Source organism: Cetorhinus maximus, chromosome 30 (genome assembly GCF_964194155.1).
Source record: "Cetorhinus maximus chromosome 30, sCetMax3.hap1.1, whole genome shotgun sequence".
Classification (NCBI taxonomy): domain Eukaryota; kingdom Metazoa; phylum Chordata; class Chondrichthyes; order Lamniformes; family Cetorhinidae; genus Cetorhinus; species Cetorhinus maximus.
Genome location: NC_135908.1, coordinates 14125423 through 14147755, shown reverse-complemented (window position 1 = coordinate 14147755; position 22333 = coordinate 14125423). Strand labels below are relative to the sequence as shown.

General features: G+C 38.5%; 1 protein-coding gene across 1 annotated transcript in view; it reads right to left on the bottom strand.

Annotated features, from left to right (window-relative positions):
* Window positions 1-4697: 4697 nt before the first annotated feature.
* LOC144669943 (neuroplastin-like) overlaps window positions 4698-22333 on the bottom strand; it is a 66592-nt gene continuing 48956 nt past the window's right edge. Inside the window, exons 7-10 of the mRNA XM_078532225.1 lie at window positions 21334-21607; window positions 10075-10099; window positions 7528-7602; window positions 4698-5575 (exon numbers count right to left, since the gene is read on the bottom strand). Coding sequence (XP_078388351.1) covers window positions 7542-7602; window positions 10075-10099; window positions 21334-21607 — 360 coding nt within the window. The 3' untranslated portion in view covers window positions 4698-5575; window positions 7528-7541. The remainder of the gene's footprint in view (window positions 5576-7527; window positions 7603-10074; window positions 10100-21333; window positions 21608-22333) is intronic.

The window sequence follows — 22333 nt, the reverse complement described above, 5'->3', positions numbered from 1 at the left end:
TGGGTCTTTAGGTGGTCAGGTTCATTAGTGCTGAAATCAGGCTTGCATCAGACTGCATCTTGGAGACCAGAATGGTATTGGGAATGAGCAGAGACAGGAGAAGCTGGGGTTGTTATTCTTAATGCGAAGAAACTTAAGAGATTTGATAGAGGTGTTCAAAATCAGGAACGGTTTGATAGACTAAGGAAGGAGAAACTGTCTCCAGTGGCAGACATTCAGTAACTAGAAGTCACAAATTTCCGATAATTGACAAGAAAAAGTAGGGATGAGCCCAGGAATTGTTTTTTTTAAAGGCAGCGAGTTTCAGCACTGCCTCAAAGTGCGGTGGAAACAGATTCAATAACAGTTTTCAAACAGCAATTCGATGAACGGCTGGAGGGGAGATAAATGTTAGGGCTATGGGAAAAGAGTGGGATTAATTGGATAGCTCTTCCAGCAGGCACAGTAAGATGAATTGTCTCCTTCTATGTTGTATTATTCTATGATTAAAGACGAACAAGCTATGATTCAAAGTCAATTAAGGATCACTGCATCAATTGGATATTTTGTAGTAAAGCTTCCCTGTAGATTGCTAATAGCTGGCTTTCATATTGAAAATGGTGTCCAGCTTCACAGAAAAAGACACATCCAAGATGCACACTTTGTATGCACACTGTACTGGCATATCTGGTATCATATGATGGTCATAACACCGAAAGAGGCCATTAAGTCCATTGTGATGGTACTGGCTCACTGAAGGAGCAATTCACCAGTTGCCTTTTCCTTGTAGCCCTGCAGTTTTTTCCCTTTTCAGATAATGATCCAATTCCCTTTTGAAAGCTTCAATTGACCCTACCTTCACTGCACTGTCAGGCAATGCATTCCAGATCCTAACCACTCGCTGCATGAAAAGGTTTTTCTTCATGTCACCATTGTTTCTTTTGCCAATTACCTTATATCTTGTGATCCTTCCAATGGGGACAGTTTCTCCCTATCTACTCCGTCCAAGAGCCCTCATGATTTTGAATACCTTTTATTAAATCTCCAACCTCCTTTTCTCCAATAGATTCAGTCTCAATGTCTCCAATCTGTCTATGAACATCTATGGAACCATTCTCATGAATCTTTTCTGCACCATTTCTGATCCCTTCACATCCATCCTAAAATATGGCACCCAGAACTGGATGTAATACTCTAGCTGAGGCCGGAGCAGTGGTTTATACAGCTTAAACATAACTTCTTTGCTTTTGTACTCTATGCACCTATTGAAGTAGTCCTGGGTGACGTATGCTTTATTAACTGCACTCTCAACTTGCCCTGTCACCTTCAATGCACACATACACCCAGGTCCCCCTGCTCCTGCACCCCCTTTATGTAGTCAATCTGCATTCTTCCTACCAAAATGAATCACTTCACACTTCTCTGCGTTAAACTGCATGTGTCACGTCTGCTCATTCCACCAACTGTCTATATGCTTTCAAAGTTCTACACTATCCCTATTCATGGTTCACAGTACCACCAAGTGTTGTAACATCATCAAATTTTGAAATTAGGCTCTGTTCACCAAGGTCTAGGCCATTAATATATATCAAGAATAGCAGGGGTCCTAACACCGGTCCCTGGGGAAATCTACCATTAAACCTTCCATCAGTCCAAAAAACAACCGTTCATCACTACTGTTTCCTGTCACTCAGCCAATTTCCTATTCATGTTGCCGCTGTCCCTTTTATTCAGAATAGATTCTGTTCTTGACCCCTCTGGGACATCCTCTCTCTCCAACACTGCGACGTTCACCTTAATCAATACTGCCACCCCTCCCCTTCTTTTCCTATCTTTCCTGAACATCTTGTATCCAGGAATACAGTATTTAATACAGTCCTGTCCTACTATGAGCCAGATACACGTTTTCGCCACAATTTATATTTCCACATGACAATCTGTGTCTGCAACTTACCAACCTTATTTACCACACTCCATGTATTTACATACATGCACTGTATGCACCCAAATTTAGACTTTATTACTTTCCCTCTTATGCTGAACTCACCTAATACTTTGCTATTTCTTATTCTAGTACTTTGTCTCCTAATATTCTTTGCACCTTGGTATCTCTCTCTAATATTACCTCCTGGTTCCCATACCTCTGCCAAGTAACTTAAACTCTCCCCAAGAGCCCTAGCAAATCACCCCACATGGAAACTGGTCCCAGCTTTGTTTAGGTGCATTACAGCCAGCCTGTACAGGTTCCAATTCCCCCAGAACTGTCTCAATGTCCCATGAATCTAAAGCCCTGCCTCCTGCACCACTTCTCCAATTACACATTCATCTGCTCTATTTCTATACTCATTTGCATGTGGTACCAGGAGTAATCCAGAGATTACTACTTTTGAGGTTGTGTTTGCTAATTTCCTACCTAGCTCCCTAAATTATGACTGCATCCCTCTTTCTGCTTATGTGATTGGTACTGATGTGGACCATGACTACTGGCTGTTCACCTTCCCCCACCCCCATCAGGGTGCTCTGGAGCCAGTGACATCCTTGATCTTGGCACTAGGGAAGCAACATGCCATCCTGGATTCACATCTGTGGCCGCAGAGGCACCTATCCCTTCCCCAAACTATTGAATCTTCCATCATTATTGCTCTTTCAGTCTTCTTTGTGCCTCCCTGTATAGCTGTGCCATGGACTTGGCTCTGGCAGCATTCCCCAGATGAACCAGCACTTTTGTAAGTATTCAGAACTGAATACTGTTCAGAGAGGAGGAGATGCTCTCAGGGGACTCCTGCACAACCTGCCTATTTCTTCTTTGACTTTTTGATGATCACCCATTCCCTCTGTTCCCAACATACTGCTATGCATGTGGTCATCACACAGCTTAAATGTGCTATCCACAAAGCTCTGAACCTCATGGATGCACCAGAGTGACACCAGCTGCTGTTCAAGTTTCGAAACCCAGAACTCTTGCTGCAGCTGCAGCTGACAACACTTCAGGAAATGTCAAATTCCCACATGGAACAGGATATGCACCCCTGGGGTGAAAGCTGCCTTGCCATTCCTCTATTAATGAAACTTACTATTAAAGAAAATAAAGACTAAACTGGTTACTCTCTTGTCTTCTGTTGTTACTTAAATATAGGGAGGTCAGATGAAATGCTTTACTTAACTCTTATTTAAAAAATTGATTTTTTTTTTAAACTTCCCAGCTCCTTAGACTTACGCCCCAAGTTTTGAGAAAGGGAAACAAAGCTACAATACTCACCGGCCAATCAACTCAGGGCTTTCCTCTGATGTGACAGTTTATCTCTCTCACTTCCGTGATCGCAACATTCTACACACTCCTCCCAGTCTGCTTCACAGTAATTCTGACCTGCAGTACATTCCTGGTTTACTTCACAGTAATTCATTAATGTCCTTTAGGGGAGGAAATCTGCTGTCCTTACCTGGTTTGGCCTATATGTGACTCCAGATCCACAGCAATGTGGTTGACTCTTAAATGCCGTCTGAATGAGGGCATTTAGGGATAGGCAATAAATGCTGGCCTAGCCAGCAACTCCCAGATCCCTTGAATGAATAAAAAAATTTGTGAGCTGCTGTACACTCTGGTCTACTTCACAGTGATCCCAACCTTCTACACACCCCTCCCGGTCTGCTTCAGTGATCCTGACCTGCTTCACACTCCTCCTAGTCTGTTGCATGATGATCCTGACCTGCTTCATGCTCCTCCAAGTGTTGTATGGTGCTCGTTACATTTTACTTTTGTTACTCTCCACATATTCTTGGTTTATGTTTTAGCCTATTCTCATGAAACCTGGATCACCATATCCTGGGACTGCTTTCTCATGTCCAAATTTCTAGGTAGAATGTGTAGCTCTTGAACTCCAATAATGAACAAAGAATCTTTAGATTCCTTCAGCCTTCATGGGATAGTCCTACTCTTCAGTAACACGAGGCACAGTTGTAATATAGGGAAATGGGGGCAACCAATTTTCACAAATATCAAATAGATAAGTGACCAGTTCAGTTTTTTGTGGTGTTGGTTAAGGGATAAATATTGACCAGGGTACCAGGGAGAACTTCCCTGCTCTTCTTTGAAATAGTACCATGGGATTTTTCATGTAAAGCTGGAGGCAGATAGATCCTTGGTTTCACAGGTCATCTGATGGACAGCATCTTCGACAGTGCAGCACTCCCTTCAGCATTGCACTGTGTTGTCGGCTTAGGTTTTGTGCCCAAATCTCTGGAATGGGGGTGTGAACCCACAAGCTTCTGTCCCAGAAGTGTGTGTGCTGCCAACTGAGCGAGGAGGAAAGACAGCCCAAACTGGTGAATCTCAAGATTTTATGGTTATAAGTGCATGCACCACTATATTTCCACTCGTCAGACACTGGGGAAATGCTCTGAACACAAAATACTTGGCCTAAACATTTCTTCCATTGAAGATGTCATGGATACGCGCAGGTTAATTTTATTCATCGGATGAAGAGATTTGGTAATGCTTTTAGGTTATTGTGGCCATTTCATAGTGAGGAAACGTGTTACCTCGGATAATAGCAATGTTAAATTTTATTGAAATGCCAGTGTTTATACTGACTGGTTTATAAAATTCTAGCGCAATACCCAAAGATCCTTTCTCCATCTATTCTCAGAGGAAACACCACGCACTCAAATGTAATGACCTCAATTTTCTCCTCAACAAATCTCATGCAAATAACCTAGTGTTCAGCGTCATTCTTTATTTTTAAAAATCAGTGGGTCAACATACTGTACATGGAGTTAGATTAATGATTATAATAATCACAGGTAAATGTGCAATCTCATGCATTTACACAACAAAAATTACTTTTGAAAGAAAAAAAGTCACAACATTAAAGCTTTATTTAAGTGCTCAAACAAAACAGAGGGAGAATTTCAGACCAGTAATTTAAAAGAAAAAAGGAAACTAATAAATTTCTCCTTCAAACTTGCATAGGATACTACCATGCAATAACTATGTAAAAACGTGACATCAAGAACAGGGCTATGAAGTGGCATTCAGTGGAAGAGCTAGATATTTTAGCCTTAACCTCTACCAGATCAGTGCAATAGGATATACATCATTTTTTTATATGTTCTGATGTGCCTGACACTAAAATTTGCGATATATACAAATGCAAAACAAATACCATTTGAGTGACAGAGTTATTTAGCAGGTGTTCAGGGACAGAATGAAAGGAACCATGGAGTTAGGGAGTGCCACATGAAGAAGCATGTGTGAATGAGCACACCAGGAGTAATAAAACACTGCATGCATCTACAGAAACAGAATCACAGGGTAAGGGTGGGGAGGGAAAAAGAAATTCAAGCATCAATAAGTAGCACATTAAGCGCCCAAAGTACACCCTATCAATTTGAAATAATCAGAATTAAACTTGCAAAGCGATCTTCTTAATACTTTATTCTTTAGGAGAGATTGAATAAGGCAAAACATGCTTCACACAGTCATCTTATTCCTTCTTAGACAACAGGGAAGTTAAAACCCGTCCATTAGACCAACAATCTCGAGAGTCCTCGACTGATACCCACGCTATTTGATAATGATCTTCAGAAATCCATAGTTCTGTTAAGATTCAAAATGAAATCAATTATTCATTTGAATGTGTACCAAATTTAATTCACCATGACTTGACACAGTCAACAGCAACTTGTTGGTTTAATTTCTTTTTAAAAATCAATATACATACAAGCATAAGCAAGCATTCACATCAGGGCAAGATTGATCTTAAGCCATGAACTATTCAGACCAGACAGTTAACAAATAGTTACAAGCACAGATTTTCTATCAGTAACGAAGAGCTAATATATCTTTAAACATATATTAATCTTTAAACATATAAGCATGCCACAACTGTCTGGACCCCACATTTCGGACAACAAAATAACTGCCTGGAATGCATTGCAATGGGGATATATTGGGGACAAAACTTAAATTAGTAACAGAATCTGTAATTTTTCAGTGGTGCATTTACATCACAACTCATTGGAAACGCATCTGGAATGGGCTACAGCAAACAGGGCAAGTGATTAGGATTGGCACGGTAATGGACAGTTAAAGGTTCGTCTGGACTGCTGATTTCTGCAGGGATTACAAGCCAATTTATTTATTTATATTAAGCAGCTATTTACCAAGATACAAACAGGGATAAATATTGCTGCAAGAACAGTTCTTCTGTTACTCCTGCACTGCGTCATGAGCTATGGATTTTAAGGATGCTGCACTTCCCCCGCAATTGAAATCAGAAAGCAATTTCAGAAGCAACACAGAAAACAGTCACCGAGAGGCAATTTATGTGTTTCACAGACTTCCCTACCTTTTTGGATTGTCGTATTTAGCAATGTGAGAACTATGGACATTCACATTTGCATTGAACCTTCCAAAAAAAAAGTGGGCTCTGCTTTGATCATTCTGATCAAGAAAATTCTTCAATTTAAACAGCAGCTGTACGATGATGCCTCTCAAACACGTTGCTGATAATTTCAACATTCGCATCCCATCAGCACCATTCTGCACGGATCCAACTGGTGATCTCACTGGCTTCAATTCACCAAACTCTACCTCACAACTTAACAAAGGGGACACATTTGCAGTGCCACAACTGTCACCACAGGCTAAACTGATGTTTTGCTTGAGGCTTTGACCAAGAAGAACACGAGAGGCTCTCAACATTGGAGAAAATACAATCAGGAAAGGTCACGACCCAGCTCTTTCAAATCTCGCTGAGCGGAACTGATAATGAAGATGTCAGTAGGTTACTCAAAGAATAATTGCCTGGAAACTAGTCTCAAATGAACTAGGGATTGGGAAACAGTTCTCAGTGTAATGGGTACACAGGACAGCCATTCAACAAATCATTTAACTTTGTTCATTTGATCAAATAAGTCTTGACTCAATAACAACTTTTGAATTCACACATGGTGTTGTGAACAAAACATTATCTGTGGAATGCAGGAGGTTAGAATAATGAAAACTATATTGTTGAAATCAGTATTCTTGACTTTCACTTGTGAAAAAGGCCAAGAGAAATATCAGAGATCTATTGTCTTGGGGCTTGTGATGTAATTAAAATTATAGGGGAACCGGCGGATTATGAAAATCTCATCCTGTCACTTCTGGAGCAAAACGCCTGTTGTAATTCCAACGTTTCCGCTAGGGAATACTTAAGTATTTGTTTTTTTGCTGTTTTTATTGTCCACATGTCCCCATTGTTGCCTCAGCAGTAAAACACTCCTACACCGTAGAAAGTAAAAGTTTAAAAGTCATGTAGCATATTGCATTAGTTCAAGCAGGTTAAAAAAATAGAATGGTTGACACTTGACAAAAGGGCTCATTTTTTTGAGTTTGCAAATAGTGGACTGACTGAGAATTGGCAACCAGACATTCAATTCTTTTCTAAGTGACTGGAAAGCAAAGATAATGTGGACGGTTTGCTATCTGATATTAAGCCCAATAAATGTGCAATAATGCCAGGTATAAAATTATAAAAGGAAAATCAAATGATAAACAGAACTTACCTGACAACCAAGGTTTAGTTGGTGTTCCTCTGACGCAAGTTCTTATCCTTATGATTGTTTGTGGAATTGGTTTTCCTGTTAAAAATTACATTAAATTATCCAGCAAGTTAATGGCTATTGTATTTATTATGTTGAATGCAGACTACAATGCTTGATGTGAGACGATATAACTTTGCATATTAAACATAACTTAAGATCTGAAAACAAACAAATCATTTAAGTTCACTGTTTAAAACTCACAAATGGTCTTGTGCATTTTGAAAAAGACCGGCCTCCCGGGGGCAAGGCACCCCCCCCCCCCACCCCCCCCCGACTCCCCGGGCAAGGCCCCGGCCCCCCCACCCTCCCCCCACTCCCCGGGCAAGGCCCCGGCCCCCGGCCTCAAGCGCAGTTGGGTATCATGATGAGCAGGGTAAAGTTGCTGAGACTGGATGATTGGACTTGTACAAATCAGCAATGCAACCACTATCATTCTAAGCAAAGTAAAGCAAACCAGGACTGCAACAAGCTACTAGATACTATTAACGTACATCTTAGTAACTGGTCATTTAAAACTAGCACTCTGAATTTATTTAGATCCAAACTTATTTAGATCCAAATATTTCAGATGATTAATGATTGGGAATTACTGAATCTTGTACTGCGGATTTTATGGTAATAATTTATGCAAGATTTGCTTTTATTTTCTCCCCTCGGAAGGCTTTTCCCCACAACTGAAGTAGTGGGAAAACTGCAGCCAGGCCTCTGCTGCTCAGATTGCCATAGCCCAAGGGAAACCTTTCCTCTGCTGCTTCCACCCATCAGATTGCCATCAATTCAATGCACGCCTCTGCTCCACATCTTGCCGCTGAAGCTCCTCAAGATCAGGAACCTACATTCATTGCTGCCATTGCTTCTACAGTTTAACATCACACCATCCTGCATTAATCCTACATTTCACAACTTTCTAATAAGATCAACCGGTGCAACTCTCTAGAATTCCAGATATAAAAGGCAGTGGCTGACATTTATGCATATGTCAATGTTGCACATCAGACAACACCAATAGAATTTAATGTGGACCAGGATAGCCTACAGGTTAATAACGGATTAAAGAATTTATCTTAAATGATATTAAATATAGACGGATTGGCTGCAACTGTATAACAGCTATGCTAATATTCAAATTTCCAATACTGTAAAGTAGGAAGGTTGACTGGAGTCAACGGCATAAAAAAAAATGCAGTGTGAAGCAACTAGACCAGATCAGTGCTTCAAATACATAGTCAGTTTTTGGCAGTGGGCCATGGAATGCAGTACAAACGTAGAGAATTGCTCACTGTATGACATGACAAAGTGCAGGCAGACAAGGCTCTAAATGTACTTTCATTGTTCAAGATGTAAGAGGGAACAGTTCCTTTATTCCCCACGAAACCAATTCAGGTAAGCAACTTTTGTCCGTGTCTTTGCTGATTTATTTTAAGCAACTAGAAAAAAAAAGTCCTGCAACTATATGTGTAAGGAGAGACACATATTAGCAGAAGCAGCAAATTGACATTTTACAGAATAATGTAATATTAAGCTAGAATACTGTAGGATCATTGGTTAAAACGCGCTGCAAAAAAAAAACACACAAAGATGTACCAGCCAGGCTTTTAGCACAGGGTTGGGGAGGGAGGACAATGTGTGGTTGTGTGAATACCAGAAAGGAATATCATTGCTGAAGGAACTCTAATGTAAATTAATTATATTGCAATGAAGATGAAAAGAGCTAAAACATCAAAGGCATGCATGACAAACAGTAACAGTTAACTAATCCTCAACAGTTGCAGCTGTATAAACAACATAGACACAGAACTTGAGATATATGGTATCTATATTTGATTGCCCATATGAAATCTAGAAAAATACTACACTCCTGGGAACCTTTGATCAAGTCTTGCTGAGGCTGGCAAACAGTCAAGAGGACAGGCTTATGATCTTATGAAGGGGTCCTCAAATGTTCTGAGTATAATTATATCTCATACACCGAATCTAAGGAGTTGTGATTTTTAATCTCATTGACTTGCCTAATAAAGTATGCTAAGCAGGTATTTTTTAATGTTTCCTGATTCTTGAACTTGCATTAGAGGCAAAGAATATATGAGCATATCACATCATCTCTATTTGCCATATATCTCCTCATATGGCTATGTTATACAAACTCCAACAGCAATGGACGGCAAGAAAAGCATTAAAAACACTGCGTAATTTTCAACAGCATAGTTTGGATATAAATCCAGTTCAGACTGATGGAGAAATTAACCTCTCGCCATTCTTTGGGAAATCAGGTTGAGCAAATTCAGTACCTAATGGGCACAGGCCCTGCCTCCAATTTGGCACCGAACTAGTATCTTCACTTGGTGAAAGCCGAGGTGCATTGTTGACATGAGGTAGAGGAAGATTTATCCATCATCGAACTCATGCTAAACCTGACCTGAGAGTGCTCATTGCAGGTTGTGCTCGAAACCAACATGTCACTTGAAGAGTACAAAATTGAAATAATTTATGTAATAAAGCCGTACTCACATTGGTCCAGAAACTGGTTCGTCATCTGCCTCAGTTGGATAGTCAGATCATGGAGGGGAAAGGGGAGCAAAAAACAAGATAAAGAGAAAAGACACAAGAGATTAATACAAAACCTAATTGTAAATGTGCTAAACCACTTGGCTTGACTTTGTCAGCTCACAGATAAACTTCAACGATGTAATTGTTCATGGAGTTAGTCTCTAAATCATTACATTCAAATGGCAAAAAATGTTATTACATGGTTGGTTAACATTTTGAGGCTTGTCATGAAATACTGCAACTATAGTGGACAGATTGTGTAAGTTTCATGTTCATCTTGTCCCCAAGTTCCAGTGGTTCACTCTCATAGACCAATGAGAAGACGTAAACCAACATCTGATTGTGAAATCCTGTTCAATGGTTTGTTTTTCTAGTTTTTGTTGACCTGAACAAGGATGTGTTTTAATCGAAGGATGAGAGACAGAGCAAGGGTTTTGCAATGAGATCAAATCAAGACTTGGTACCTGGTTGCCACTAGACTAAAAATAGCCTCAAATTTATACTTAATGACTAAAGGAAAAACTAGCCTGATGCATATATAGCTAAAGGAGATTCATTGTCTAAAGTACCTACAGCTGTTTGCAGCATTATTCAAATGTAGTCTGTAAGAAAAAGGACTGGAATGGATGGACTGCACATGTCCAAGCAAGAGACATGTTTTGTAGCAATAATTCTACAAAACTGTCCTAACAGATATAGGACAAAGGGGCAGTCAAGTATACATATAGAACTGAGGAATATATTTAATCTAAAGATCATTTAAAATTATACTCTATTGTGTTAAGGCAATAAAAAAGGGTTGGAAACATACCCTATGTGGGAACGTGGGCTCACTACCAACGCACTTCGATGTCCTGGACTATCTGTGGGATCGGCACACTAAGTTAAACAGCTTCCTGCTGAGTGAGACACGCATTGTGTATAAGCAGGCTGAAGACGAGAATGTTCACTCAGATAAGGGGCTGATGAAATGGTCATCCATGTCGGTAAAGGGCGGGAATACATTAATTTGGACACTTGTGTTTATGGTAATAAAATGATGGGAAATGTTTTGAGAGGGCAATGTAGCCATGGTATCAGAATGCTTAGAAGGGATTGAGAAAAGTTTAGTGCATTTTTTTGGTTCCATGTTGTTAAAGTCACTTGTATATATCTTTGATGCACTGATTTAGTGGTAGTATGTAATAAAGGTAGAGATCAAAGTTGGAATTAGTGTAAGAAATGTGCATGTGAGCCACTAGATGTTATATTCATACTGGAATCAAGAAGTGGTGCACCTGAACACACTCTGGATTGAGAGGTATGATATTGCAATAAAGACTTGAACACACATACTGGATCATGTGGCATGGTGCCTCAATAAAGACTTAAGCATGCATTGTTACAACTGCATGTGTATGCTCTGATGTTTAAAGTCATGAGACAAATTAGAAAAAGGCGGCAATTCAACAACCTAGGATTGGGTTTATGAACATACTGCATTACTTGGCCAATTTCTATTGATTTTTTTAAAAAAAGAGTGGCTGGTAGTTTGGTATTAGGGGTTTTTCTTCAAATCTGCACCAGATTTCATCTCTATTTTTACAAATTGGCAATGAAAGGATGCATGATTTCTAGATGTCTTTATTTTTCTAATTTGCTTATGTAACTATATGTTGGGAGCAAGCTTGTTCTTTCAAAATATGGCCTTGTATGTATTCAAGCTCACTTAGGAAAGAGAGGGAATTCTGTGTTATCCTTTAAAATCTCTGGCTTTAATAACTGATCAGTGCAAGGTGAAGTGGGAGTGGCAAAGAGGTTTCTTTTGTCAAATGTCTGACCTTCATTTAATAAAGGGACATTGCTAATGGGCCATTGCTAATGAGTAGCCCAAATTTATTTTAACTCAAGAAACTATGTGACATTGACTGGTTAGGCAACAAAGACCTACATTTTTTTTTTGGACAAGCCCTGTATTATGTCCACTAGGTTAAGCAGGATTCCACAAGGTGTCTGGTATACATGAAGCAAGTATGGAGATTTATCGCAACGCAGCCACCTGACAGCACGCACCAGGAGTAATGGCAACATTTCCAGGGCTCCGAAAGTGCCATTACTCCGTCTGTACCTTGAGGCACGGAGAGAAGCCACCGCCAGCGCACAAGTGACTGGGAAGACCAAAAAAAGTCAAACCACAAACCAACAGCTTACAGCCGCAAAACACCAGCAACACACCAGTGGCCACAGGTCTCAGTCACTGGCAAGGACACATTTGTAAAACAGTGTACGAAGAAAACTACAACCAGTCAGACAACCAGACGTCAGTGTTGCAGAAAATAGTGAAATTATATACAGTTTATGTATATCAAGAGAGACGCATCAGGAATTGAAACAAGTACACAGAAAGTATATGGTTAGAGTTTCTCCCCTCTACCACCTGTTGCTTAACCCCAGAGTTTGCTTAAGTAGATTCTAAGTTAACAATGAACTATATGACTCTTGATAGGACCAGGCAATTTTCTGTATCAGAGGACTTCCATGGCAAATTAAAAAGCAGCTTGTATCACTTGGGAAAACTGGTACAATTTCACTGATTTTTGGTTGTTTCAAATTCTGATGTAGAATTTAAGCACACCTAATTCCAGCCCTGGGGGAGGGAGTCGAGACGAACAGTACATTCCTTTAACTCAGGAGCCAAACAAAATTCACAAGGAGCAAAGACCATGCTTAATTTGTCTACTCCTACTTCACACTCAGGACTGGTACAAAAACTGCAACCAATCTAAGCTCGCAACAAATGCAAAGTTGCAGACTGATCTTAAAAGGAAGCTTAATATACCTTTAATGAATATTGTTCAAGTGAAATGCAGCCAGCTCTCAAAACTAATTTTCAATAGGGAACCTTCTGCACTTTCAGCTGATATATGATCAGACTGTCCTGTGGCAGAGGTAAGTTCATCTGAGATATTCCATTAAAAATTAAATATTTGCATGGACACTATATTAAGGTATGTAAACTTACATCTATCCAACTTAATCCAAAATATTATCCCCATCTCCAGCAAGTGCAACTGTACTTGAATGGTAAAACACACAGACCCCAAACACATTAACTAAAAATGTTTGCACACTACACTTTCACTAAATCCTAAAATCCTGCATTTCTAATAAGTTAAGGATTCCTGCTGTGACTGAAAAAATATATAATTTTAGGACTTTTTTTAATAACTCGACTTCAACAGCAAATGCAAATTTAATATGTTCGCAGAGGTTAGTTTCATTAAAAGAGAACTATTTTAAGTGACAAGCAAGATTGACATACAGAAAACCTGTTTCCATAAAGGAACCTTGTCATATTTAGTAGGAAGCCAACAGACATCTCAACTTTCAAGTTACAATTTTGAGCACAGAGATGTCATCATTCTTCCCATCCCTATAAAAAATACACATGCACGCATGCATGAAGCATCTTCCACAGAGATATGCCTGCATCAGGAAGAAATCATTTTAGGGTATAGGGCAATTCTGAAAATTAGGATCTAGGATCTAATGAGAATTACAAGCTGTGGGAAGGCCAAGTTCGATGCAGAAAAGAAAAAAAAAAAAAAAAATTTTTTTTAGTTCAATACTGCACTGGCTAAAATGGTTCCAGATCGCTCCCCCATATCATTGCTGTTTATGTTGATACCAGTTCAGTATTTATATTAACCATCTGCCATGGGACATGCGAGTCCATCAATAACCCTGATACAGATTGTGATGTGGCAAGGGTCCTCATCATAAGTCATATAGCTCCAGAAAGGGCAGCTAGTTCAAACCTAAAGAGAATCTGAGCTTGCTGGCCGTGAGTTCTGGCCAACTCCTGTAACATCCCCAGTACAGAAACAGAACAGACTAAACCCAAAAACTCAAACGCAGATTTTAAAAACAAAACAGAACTACAAATCCAGAAAAGGGCAGCAGGAAAAACTGAATGGAAGATACGAAAAAAAGTTGCGAACGTGGATGAGGACTTGGAAAAAAGTTTCAACATCATGAACTGATGCACTTCAGACTTGAAGCTGAGAAAAACAAACTCGAACATGCAATTCTCTCACTTACCACCAGTTTTAGGGTATGATGCAATTGAGAGGGAAAGAAAAGAAGTCACAATAACCGACAAATATCAATATAAACCATAGTTCTAACCTAGCATGTTAGTTTGAAGGGGTCTTTGTGGAGATCTTCTGACCTTGCTGAAAATGGCCTGTACATCTGAATGATATTACTGTATAATTTGGAGCACTTAAAATATTGGATAGAGCCTGTATCTTGTCAAGGAGGGTTCTCTTAAAAGGGGGTGTGCATGTTTATTTTTCTAGCCTTACTTTCTACAATACATATACCTACACAGGCTTATTTGTTGTGCATGTTTCAAATCCACAACTTCCATTTTTAGTATTCACTTGAATGAGGTGATCTGGTGGCATCTGTTCAAAAAAAAAAGGTTTAATTGAGTGTGCCTGTCCTGGCTAAATAGAATATATAAAATGCGAATTCTTCAATAAACTCTTATTGGGTATAGCCCCTAAATAATGCTGTGTATTTGAAGCTATCCATAAACTTAAAAAAAACTTTTCCCCTCAACTTCCAAAAACAATGCACCTCAAAAACCAAAAAAAATAAATAAATTTACAGAAGCTCATCAAGTGGAAATAATTTATGGGTCGTCAATTTTGGAAAAAGTAATCATTATGGATTTGTTGTGTCTCAAATCGATTTTGAAAAACATTAAACCATCCCGAGTACCTGCAGTAAGAACAGAAAAATGCTGGTAATACTCAGCAGGTCTTGCAACATCCGTGGAGAGAGAAGCAGAGTTAACGTTTCGTCAGAAAGAATTCTGAAAGGACACAGACCCCGAAATGTTATCCCTGTTTCTCTCTGCACAGCTGCTGCCCGACCTGTTGAGTATTTCACAGCATTTGCTGTTTTTGTTACAGGTTTGCAGTATTTTGCTTTTGCTGAATATCTACAGCATTATTACTCTTATACCAAAGCAAAATACTGTGGATGATGGGAAATCGGAAATTAAAACAAAAAATGCTGGAAATACTCAGGTCAGACAGCATCTGTGGAGAGAGATAACATTTTGGGTCGATGACCTTTTGTCAGAACTCAATTGCTGGCATTATTACTCTTGACTTGAAGGAGTCAAGAGCTAACAATTCAGCTGTAGTTGCGAAATAGCATGCTGGATGGATATTCAAGTACGATTCTACAGAGTTGCACAGAATTTAAAAATTCTGCAATTAAATTAATGTGCTCTGAACCGCTTGAGATGCACTGCAGCAACTCTAACAAAATAAAGGTACCTCGATGAAATTTTATTGTGAATATTGCAAATAAAATTCAAGGTACTCTACAGATTTCCCAATTTTTGTTTTAATGCTCAACATGGAATATTGGCAATTTTTAAAAACCATAATCAATTGTGTAAAGTTTTACATTGAATGGTGAAAAGAAGGTTTACTGCTCAGGTTTGCATCCCACTACAGCCCAAAGAAGATGTAGTACCTTTAATAAGCTGAATCAGGCAACACCTCTGTATGCAGGGGTAACCACCAAGTTATATTTGAATAGAGGAAAACTTGAAGTTTAAAAACTATCCAAAATAACATCTTAGTGTGATTAAATCTGGGCTCCTCCCCAGTTAGTTAACTTGAAATAACTAAGTGGCGTGACTGAAAGGAAACGGTCTTGAAGTTGCTCTGGAAATGGTTTATCTTGTTTTAACAAACTGCAGTTAGCAAAGCAACCTCATTTTTGAGCTTGAGGTTGACAGCATCCAGGCTCTATCCAAATAGCTTAAAAAAAATCATACTTATGCAGGCTTTAGTTTCTCTTTTCTGGGTCAGAGGGAAAATTGGGCTTATTCTAAATTCAGGTGCCGCATCAGCGTAATACGCTGTGCTCTTGGTAATGGTGAGTCTGCAGTCCTCACAATTACTGTTTTATGGATTATGCTACAAGACAAAAGAAGGCACTTTGTGATATGGGTTCTAAAGCATTAACTGAAAAAAAAATGTTCCTCCAAAACAAACTCTAAACGTTACAAAAGTCTACCGTAAAAATATACAATTACACGAGATTAAATTAAATATTGCTAAAAATGGATCCTTTTTGAAATGGAATAATTTTTCTTCAAAGCTATTCTCTTGTGATTACTTTGACAAATTGCATTTCTTGCTCAAATTGTTTAATGAAGTGCTATAATGGGAGGCACTTTTTCTTAATAACTTGTTAAAAAAAAAATTTCATTTATCCTGTTTTCTGGTGTCTGAAATGAATCTACTACATGGCTTTTCCAAATTTATTATCCTAGGTGGGTCACACTGCACCATGCAAGGATTTCTGAATAAGCAGGAATGTTACTTTTTCCACACGTTAAATCAAGAGTTACCAGGATGTGTGGCACTTCGATAGTAATTCATTTTCCTTTAAATGCAGCTCTGCTACAACCAGATTGATAGGGTCACTGTGAAAATTCTGGGAGAGAAAGGAACGTATTTCGGAAAATAATCTGGTCTAGATTTACTATATGCAACAACAGAAAAAGTTGGTGTCACTTCTGCTGAAAAAAAATGAAATAAATAAATAAACAAACTTCAGAAAAAAGCGAAAATTAATTGCTATCAGATCATATTCCAACTCATGATACATATAACTAAAATAAATTCAAAATAACGGTACCAGTAAATCTTCTAAACATCATGCTCCATAATCTTTGACCGACCCTTTCAATTGTGCTATTCACACACCAACCTGGTTTGCTTTTGTTGCAATAATCTAAAATGCACCAAGCCTGCATGGTGTGGAGCAAAATGTCAAACCTTCATGATCTCAACACTTAATTTTGTTCCACGGGCAAGGAGAGCAATTTGCACCCATGTTAAAGGCCATTTGAGTTAAATTTCTTACTCCAGAAAACTGCTAACGTTGGCCATCTAAAAGTGTCCACATGAAATGGCAGCAGGAAGTCTGGAGGTTTCTGAGGTGTTCATTGAAAATTTGCCTTATTCAGTCTTAAAAAAAAAATCAAGGACATGAGATTGACAGCTTACATTTTCCAAAGAAAATCCTGACTATACCATAAATCAGAACATGGGGACAGGAGCAGGCTATTCAGCCCCTCAAGCTTGTGCTACCCTTCCATTAGATCATGGTCGATCTGCAACTGAATCCCATTTACCCTATTGATTGTGATTCTTAATATCCTGTCTGACAAAAATTTTTTTTAAATGGTCTCAGTTTTAAATTTTTCAACTGACCCTCCCAGCGTCAGCAACTTCCTGAGCCAGAAGGTTCCAGATTTCCACTATTGTTTGTGTGGCGAAGTGCTTTCTGTCTTCACCTCGGAAAGAGCCTAGCTCTAATTTTAAGGTTATGCCCCTTGTTCTGGACTCCACTAGAGGAAATAGTTTTGTTATCTCTTGCACAATCTTATCTTGTTTAAACATCTTGGCAAAAACAACATAGCATCGCCAACTTTTTTCCAATCACCACAGCTCTGCCATACACGTCATCAACGAGATGTGTGAAAACGTGTAGTTCGCATATGTAGGGTCAATAAGAATTCCCGCAGATCGTGTAAAACAGGCCTCATGATTCATCCTATCTTGGATATCATGCAAATGAAAAATTATGCACAATTTTTAAAAATCCTGACAGATCTGGCCTGCCAAACTTGGACATGTCACTTTCAAAATCCTATACTGTCAAGCCATTCCATTAAATAATTCATATTGAATGGAACAAGAGAGCTGCTGGAAAATGGCAAGTGTCATTTAGATATCTAACTAACACATTTTATATTAGTGAAAATTTCGAAAAGAAATGAGCAACCAAAGGTATAGCAACTAAGAAAACTGACGTCAATGGCTTGTTATATATACAGATTAAACCAATTGTTGAATATTAATTTTTGCCTCCACAAATCAGGTTAATATTTCTATCATATTTCCTCTAACTAAAAGCAACATATTTTGTGCATGTACAATCATCACCTGTAATAGAAATTTAAATTCTAGGTATAGCATGCTATATAACTATTGAATGCTATTGAATGCTATATAGCTATTGAAAAATTGGCACAGCTAAAATGGGCAAACTAATCACCAATGAATACTGCATTTCAAGATCTGATTGCGTTAACCCAGCTATTTATACTTGAACAATTTTTGATCGATGCATTGTAACTATTGCAACAAAAAAAAAATGCTGCTATGCCATCAATTGAATGATGCACCTATTTTTTTTGCAAAGAGTTTCACCAGGAGGGAATGGATCTGTTGTATAAAGGTTGATCAGCTCTCTGACCCAAATAACAGTTTAAGCATTTTCTGCAAGAAGCAGAGGCTTGAAAGGAGACATTTCGAATCTAACAACTGATCCACTCGAGTCCTCAATAGCTGAGAAATGCAATTCAACAGAAAAATTAGAAACAAACTCGTGCAAATTTAGAAAATAAGCTGGTTGACATAAAGAAGGATTACACCCTTTTTCTGACTGGAGAAAGTGAGTGTTTAACCTCATAGCCAAGCATAACCTCCAAAGCAAAAAAAAATCACCATATAACGGATGTTTAGAAAACAGGTTTGAAACCTAAGAGTTCCTGAACAACGCTGCACAATGGAATCAAGACTATCACTATTAGATTTCGTACAAGATGTTCCATCTGTAGTGTATAAACTTTTCCACATGCAGTAAATCTGGATTTTCAGGTCACAACATGCAAAATCTTTCACTGTAAATCACCAGTTTCAAAAAGTTGGAAGGGCTTCTAATATAGGTAGAGTACAGCAGTTCATTGATCATTCAACAAGCTTCAGTTGAACTTTCAATGTCAAAACTCAGACTATCCTCAGGATAGATTCACAAGAGCAGTAATAGTTTTATCCCTAGAAGATAATAGAGTGGACATGTCTGAGGACTAGAACATTTCTCATTCAGAAGTTATCTTAGTAAATGGAGCATGTAAAATTCAATACCATTTTGCTTCAGGAAGCATCATCCATTCCCAAGTCACTGCCTTTATTTCCACCTTTCTTTCAAAACCTTCTACGACTGGATACAGCTCTCAGCTTGAGCCCACTGGTCTTCTCCGACCACAAACATTTTTGCTGCTCGATCCTTTTCCAAACCTGCCGCTAATTTCCTCTACTTACAAATTGTCAAAACCAAACCATGTGTCCTTAAGACAGAGGTATAACACTTGGTTCTTTCGTTTTTTAAGGTCAATTAATATTACTTTGTTTTTTGAGGCTTTTTTTTATTACTACAAGAAGTTTCACCACAATCTCAAAAATGACCAACTATTAATATTAAGGTTACACAAGTTGCATATCCTTGGTCTAATTAAGTGTATGCATGGTAACAATTTTACCCAACACACTGCAAAATATGCCCAGCTACATCTTTCTCTAAAATTTAAGAGGTTATGTATTACCACCAGCAAGATCCTGTCAAGATTCAAGGCTTTATATTGCATCAACCGTTAAGCAACAGAAAAAAAAATGAACAATTGAATCCAGACATACAAGATCAGTCAAAATTAAGAGTACTCCAAATTATCCTAGACAAGATTTCTACACCTTTGTATTAACCCTCTTGTTTATACAAAAGCTGGATCCAAATTCTGATGGATAGTATTTGCTTCAAAAGGATTAACAAGCTTCCCAAGAGATCGACGTTTGACGCAATTTAGGTTCGGTTGCTTTAAGCAAGCAGCTAACAAGAGAAAGAAAACACTCCAGATACAGCACATTACTAAAATATGTACTTTATCAGCTTCAATTCTCAGTTACACGAGTAATTTTATCAGTCTTTTCCTTTCGATTCATTTGTCTCAATTTAAATTTTTTCCCACATATATCCTTGCACTGCCCATTTGTAGCTGGCCTCTTCAGCCTTTTTACATCGTTTTCCTTATTTATCCTTTATTTTTTGACATTCTTTCTTCTTGGAGACGCATCCAAAATGGTGTAAAGACATAAGACCAATGCTCTGTGCTGACAGGAGCAAAGCAAGGGATTCAAAGTGACAACATTCCCTTAAATGTCACATTCCAAACTGTCCACATGACTGAACAAAAGCATGACCAATAAAGCACACAATGAAATTTAGATGTAATGCTGCCTGTTTTCTGCAAAATATTGTCAAATAACCCAGCATTACCCAGATGCAACAATCAATCTGGATTTAAAGGTGCAACACTCAAAGGCACGACTATAATCATTTGATATTCTCATCGTGATCTACAGTATCAATAACTAATACGATAGCCAATAATGTGAATGCTCCATGAAATGTAGTAATCAATTGAATTTGCCTCAATGAAAGTTTTAATTTTTGCTTTCATCATCGTGTGCATCTGAAATACAATGTAACAGTCACAGATATTTATACCTACAAAAGGGGGGAACAAGAGAGTTTCAGCAGAAGGGTACGGATGAGTCAGACACAGCAACAACTCATTTATATAGTGCCTTTAACATAGAAAAGCATCCCAAGGCGCTTCGCAGGAACGTTATCGAACAGAAGGAGGGAGAAGGCATGAGAGGCAGAGGATGAAATGCGTCTTAAAGAGTAAGTTTAAATTTAGAGGGAAAAAAAATCAAATACCAACTAACATGACCATATCTTCAAAGCATCCTTGAAAACCGCCCTTTGAAACACTTGGATCGTGTACATTAAACCAGCAGAGATCGACTCTGCGGTGATCAGGCTGTTTAATTTTCAAAAGTACACCAGATTGCAATATTTCACAATGGAATATGACTGATGATTCATTCATATATACAGATTTATCATGACAATACAAAGAAGTTCCCTTAAAAACCATAGATCAGCATTGAGAGAAAAGGTTTGGAAAAGTAGTGGTGACCATTTTGTTCCATTTCGAAAATCTAAATTACTGGTTAGTAAATGACCCAAATTCAAACAGATAGACTTTGGGTCAAATATAAAAAGGGGAAACAATTACCCTGTGGCATTGAAAAAATAACTATATTATAGAAACAAATAATCTTTTAAACTTGCAAACAGGATATGAATGTTTCATTCTCCCCGAATTAACCCATTTAATACTATACACTGCTAAGATCAGTATTTAGAACACAAGTAACTAGATTAATATGTTAGTATCAAATGGGTTAAGTATGCAGCAATAAAACAAAACATTATTTGAAGAAAGGGACTTACCATCAGGGACCTCATCTGGTCTCTTTCGCTTCTCATATACGACAATGATGATGACCAGAATTAAGATTTCTGCCACAACCCCTAGGAAGGGCCAGAGAGGTGCCAGGTGGCTACGGACACGCAGGATAGTGATAAAAGAGTTGTGTCCAAGGTAATTTGAAGCATTGCACAAGTATTCGCCTGGATCATTTTGGATGTGCAGGTTCTCAATAATCAGTTCTGTGTAGTTGTCTTTGTTTGTGATGAAATAGCGACCACTAGCATTATTCAGTTCCTACCGTTGGGGATGAAAAATGAAATTAAAATTGACGGAAACTTACTGTTTTCTACCAGGAGGTGTGCATTTTTAGTTGTTCTGGTAAACAGAAGAAGGAATTTCATCCCAACTTGCATGACTTACAAACTGCACTTTAGTGCCACTCTGTAGTGGGAAAACTCATCAACATTTATCACAATCAACTTGTTAAAAGACTTGAAATGGAGAAGAGTAGGAGATCAAAGGAAAGCCCATGTGTTTAGACAGTAGGTCCAACAGCCAATTACAATTTTGGTTTTAGATCTGGAGTCATGAGTGCCCAACCTTTGCCCTACCTAGGCAATAGGCCCTGCCAAGGGTGGGCCTGCACCAGAGAGCACGTGACTGTACACAAACATACAAACAAGGAGGAGCAGGCTATTCAGCCCCTTCAGCCTGCTCCGCCATTTAATAGGATCATGGCTGATCTGATAGTAACCTGAAATCTGTACCCCACCTACTGCCGATAACCTATCACCCCCTTGCTTACCGAGAATCTATCCACCTCTGCCTTAAAAATATTCAAAGGATATGGACACGGGTTCAAATCCCACCACAGCGGCTAGTGGAATTTAATTTGATAAATAAATCATAAATCTGGAATTGAAAGCAACTTGTGTGGGAGAAACTGGTAGCCATAATCTGTGTACAACTTAACTAAGGACAGATAGGTTTAGATCATATCTGGCTGTGTGCACCTTGGGT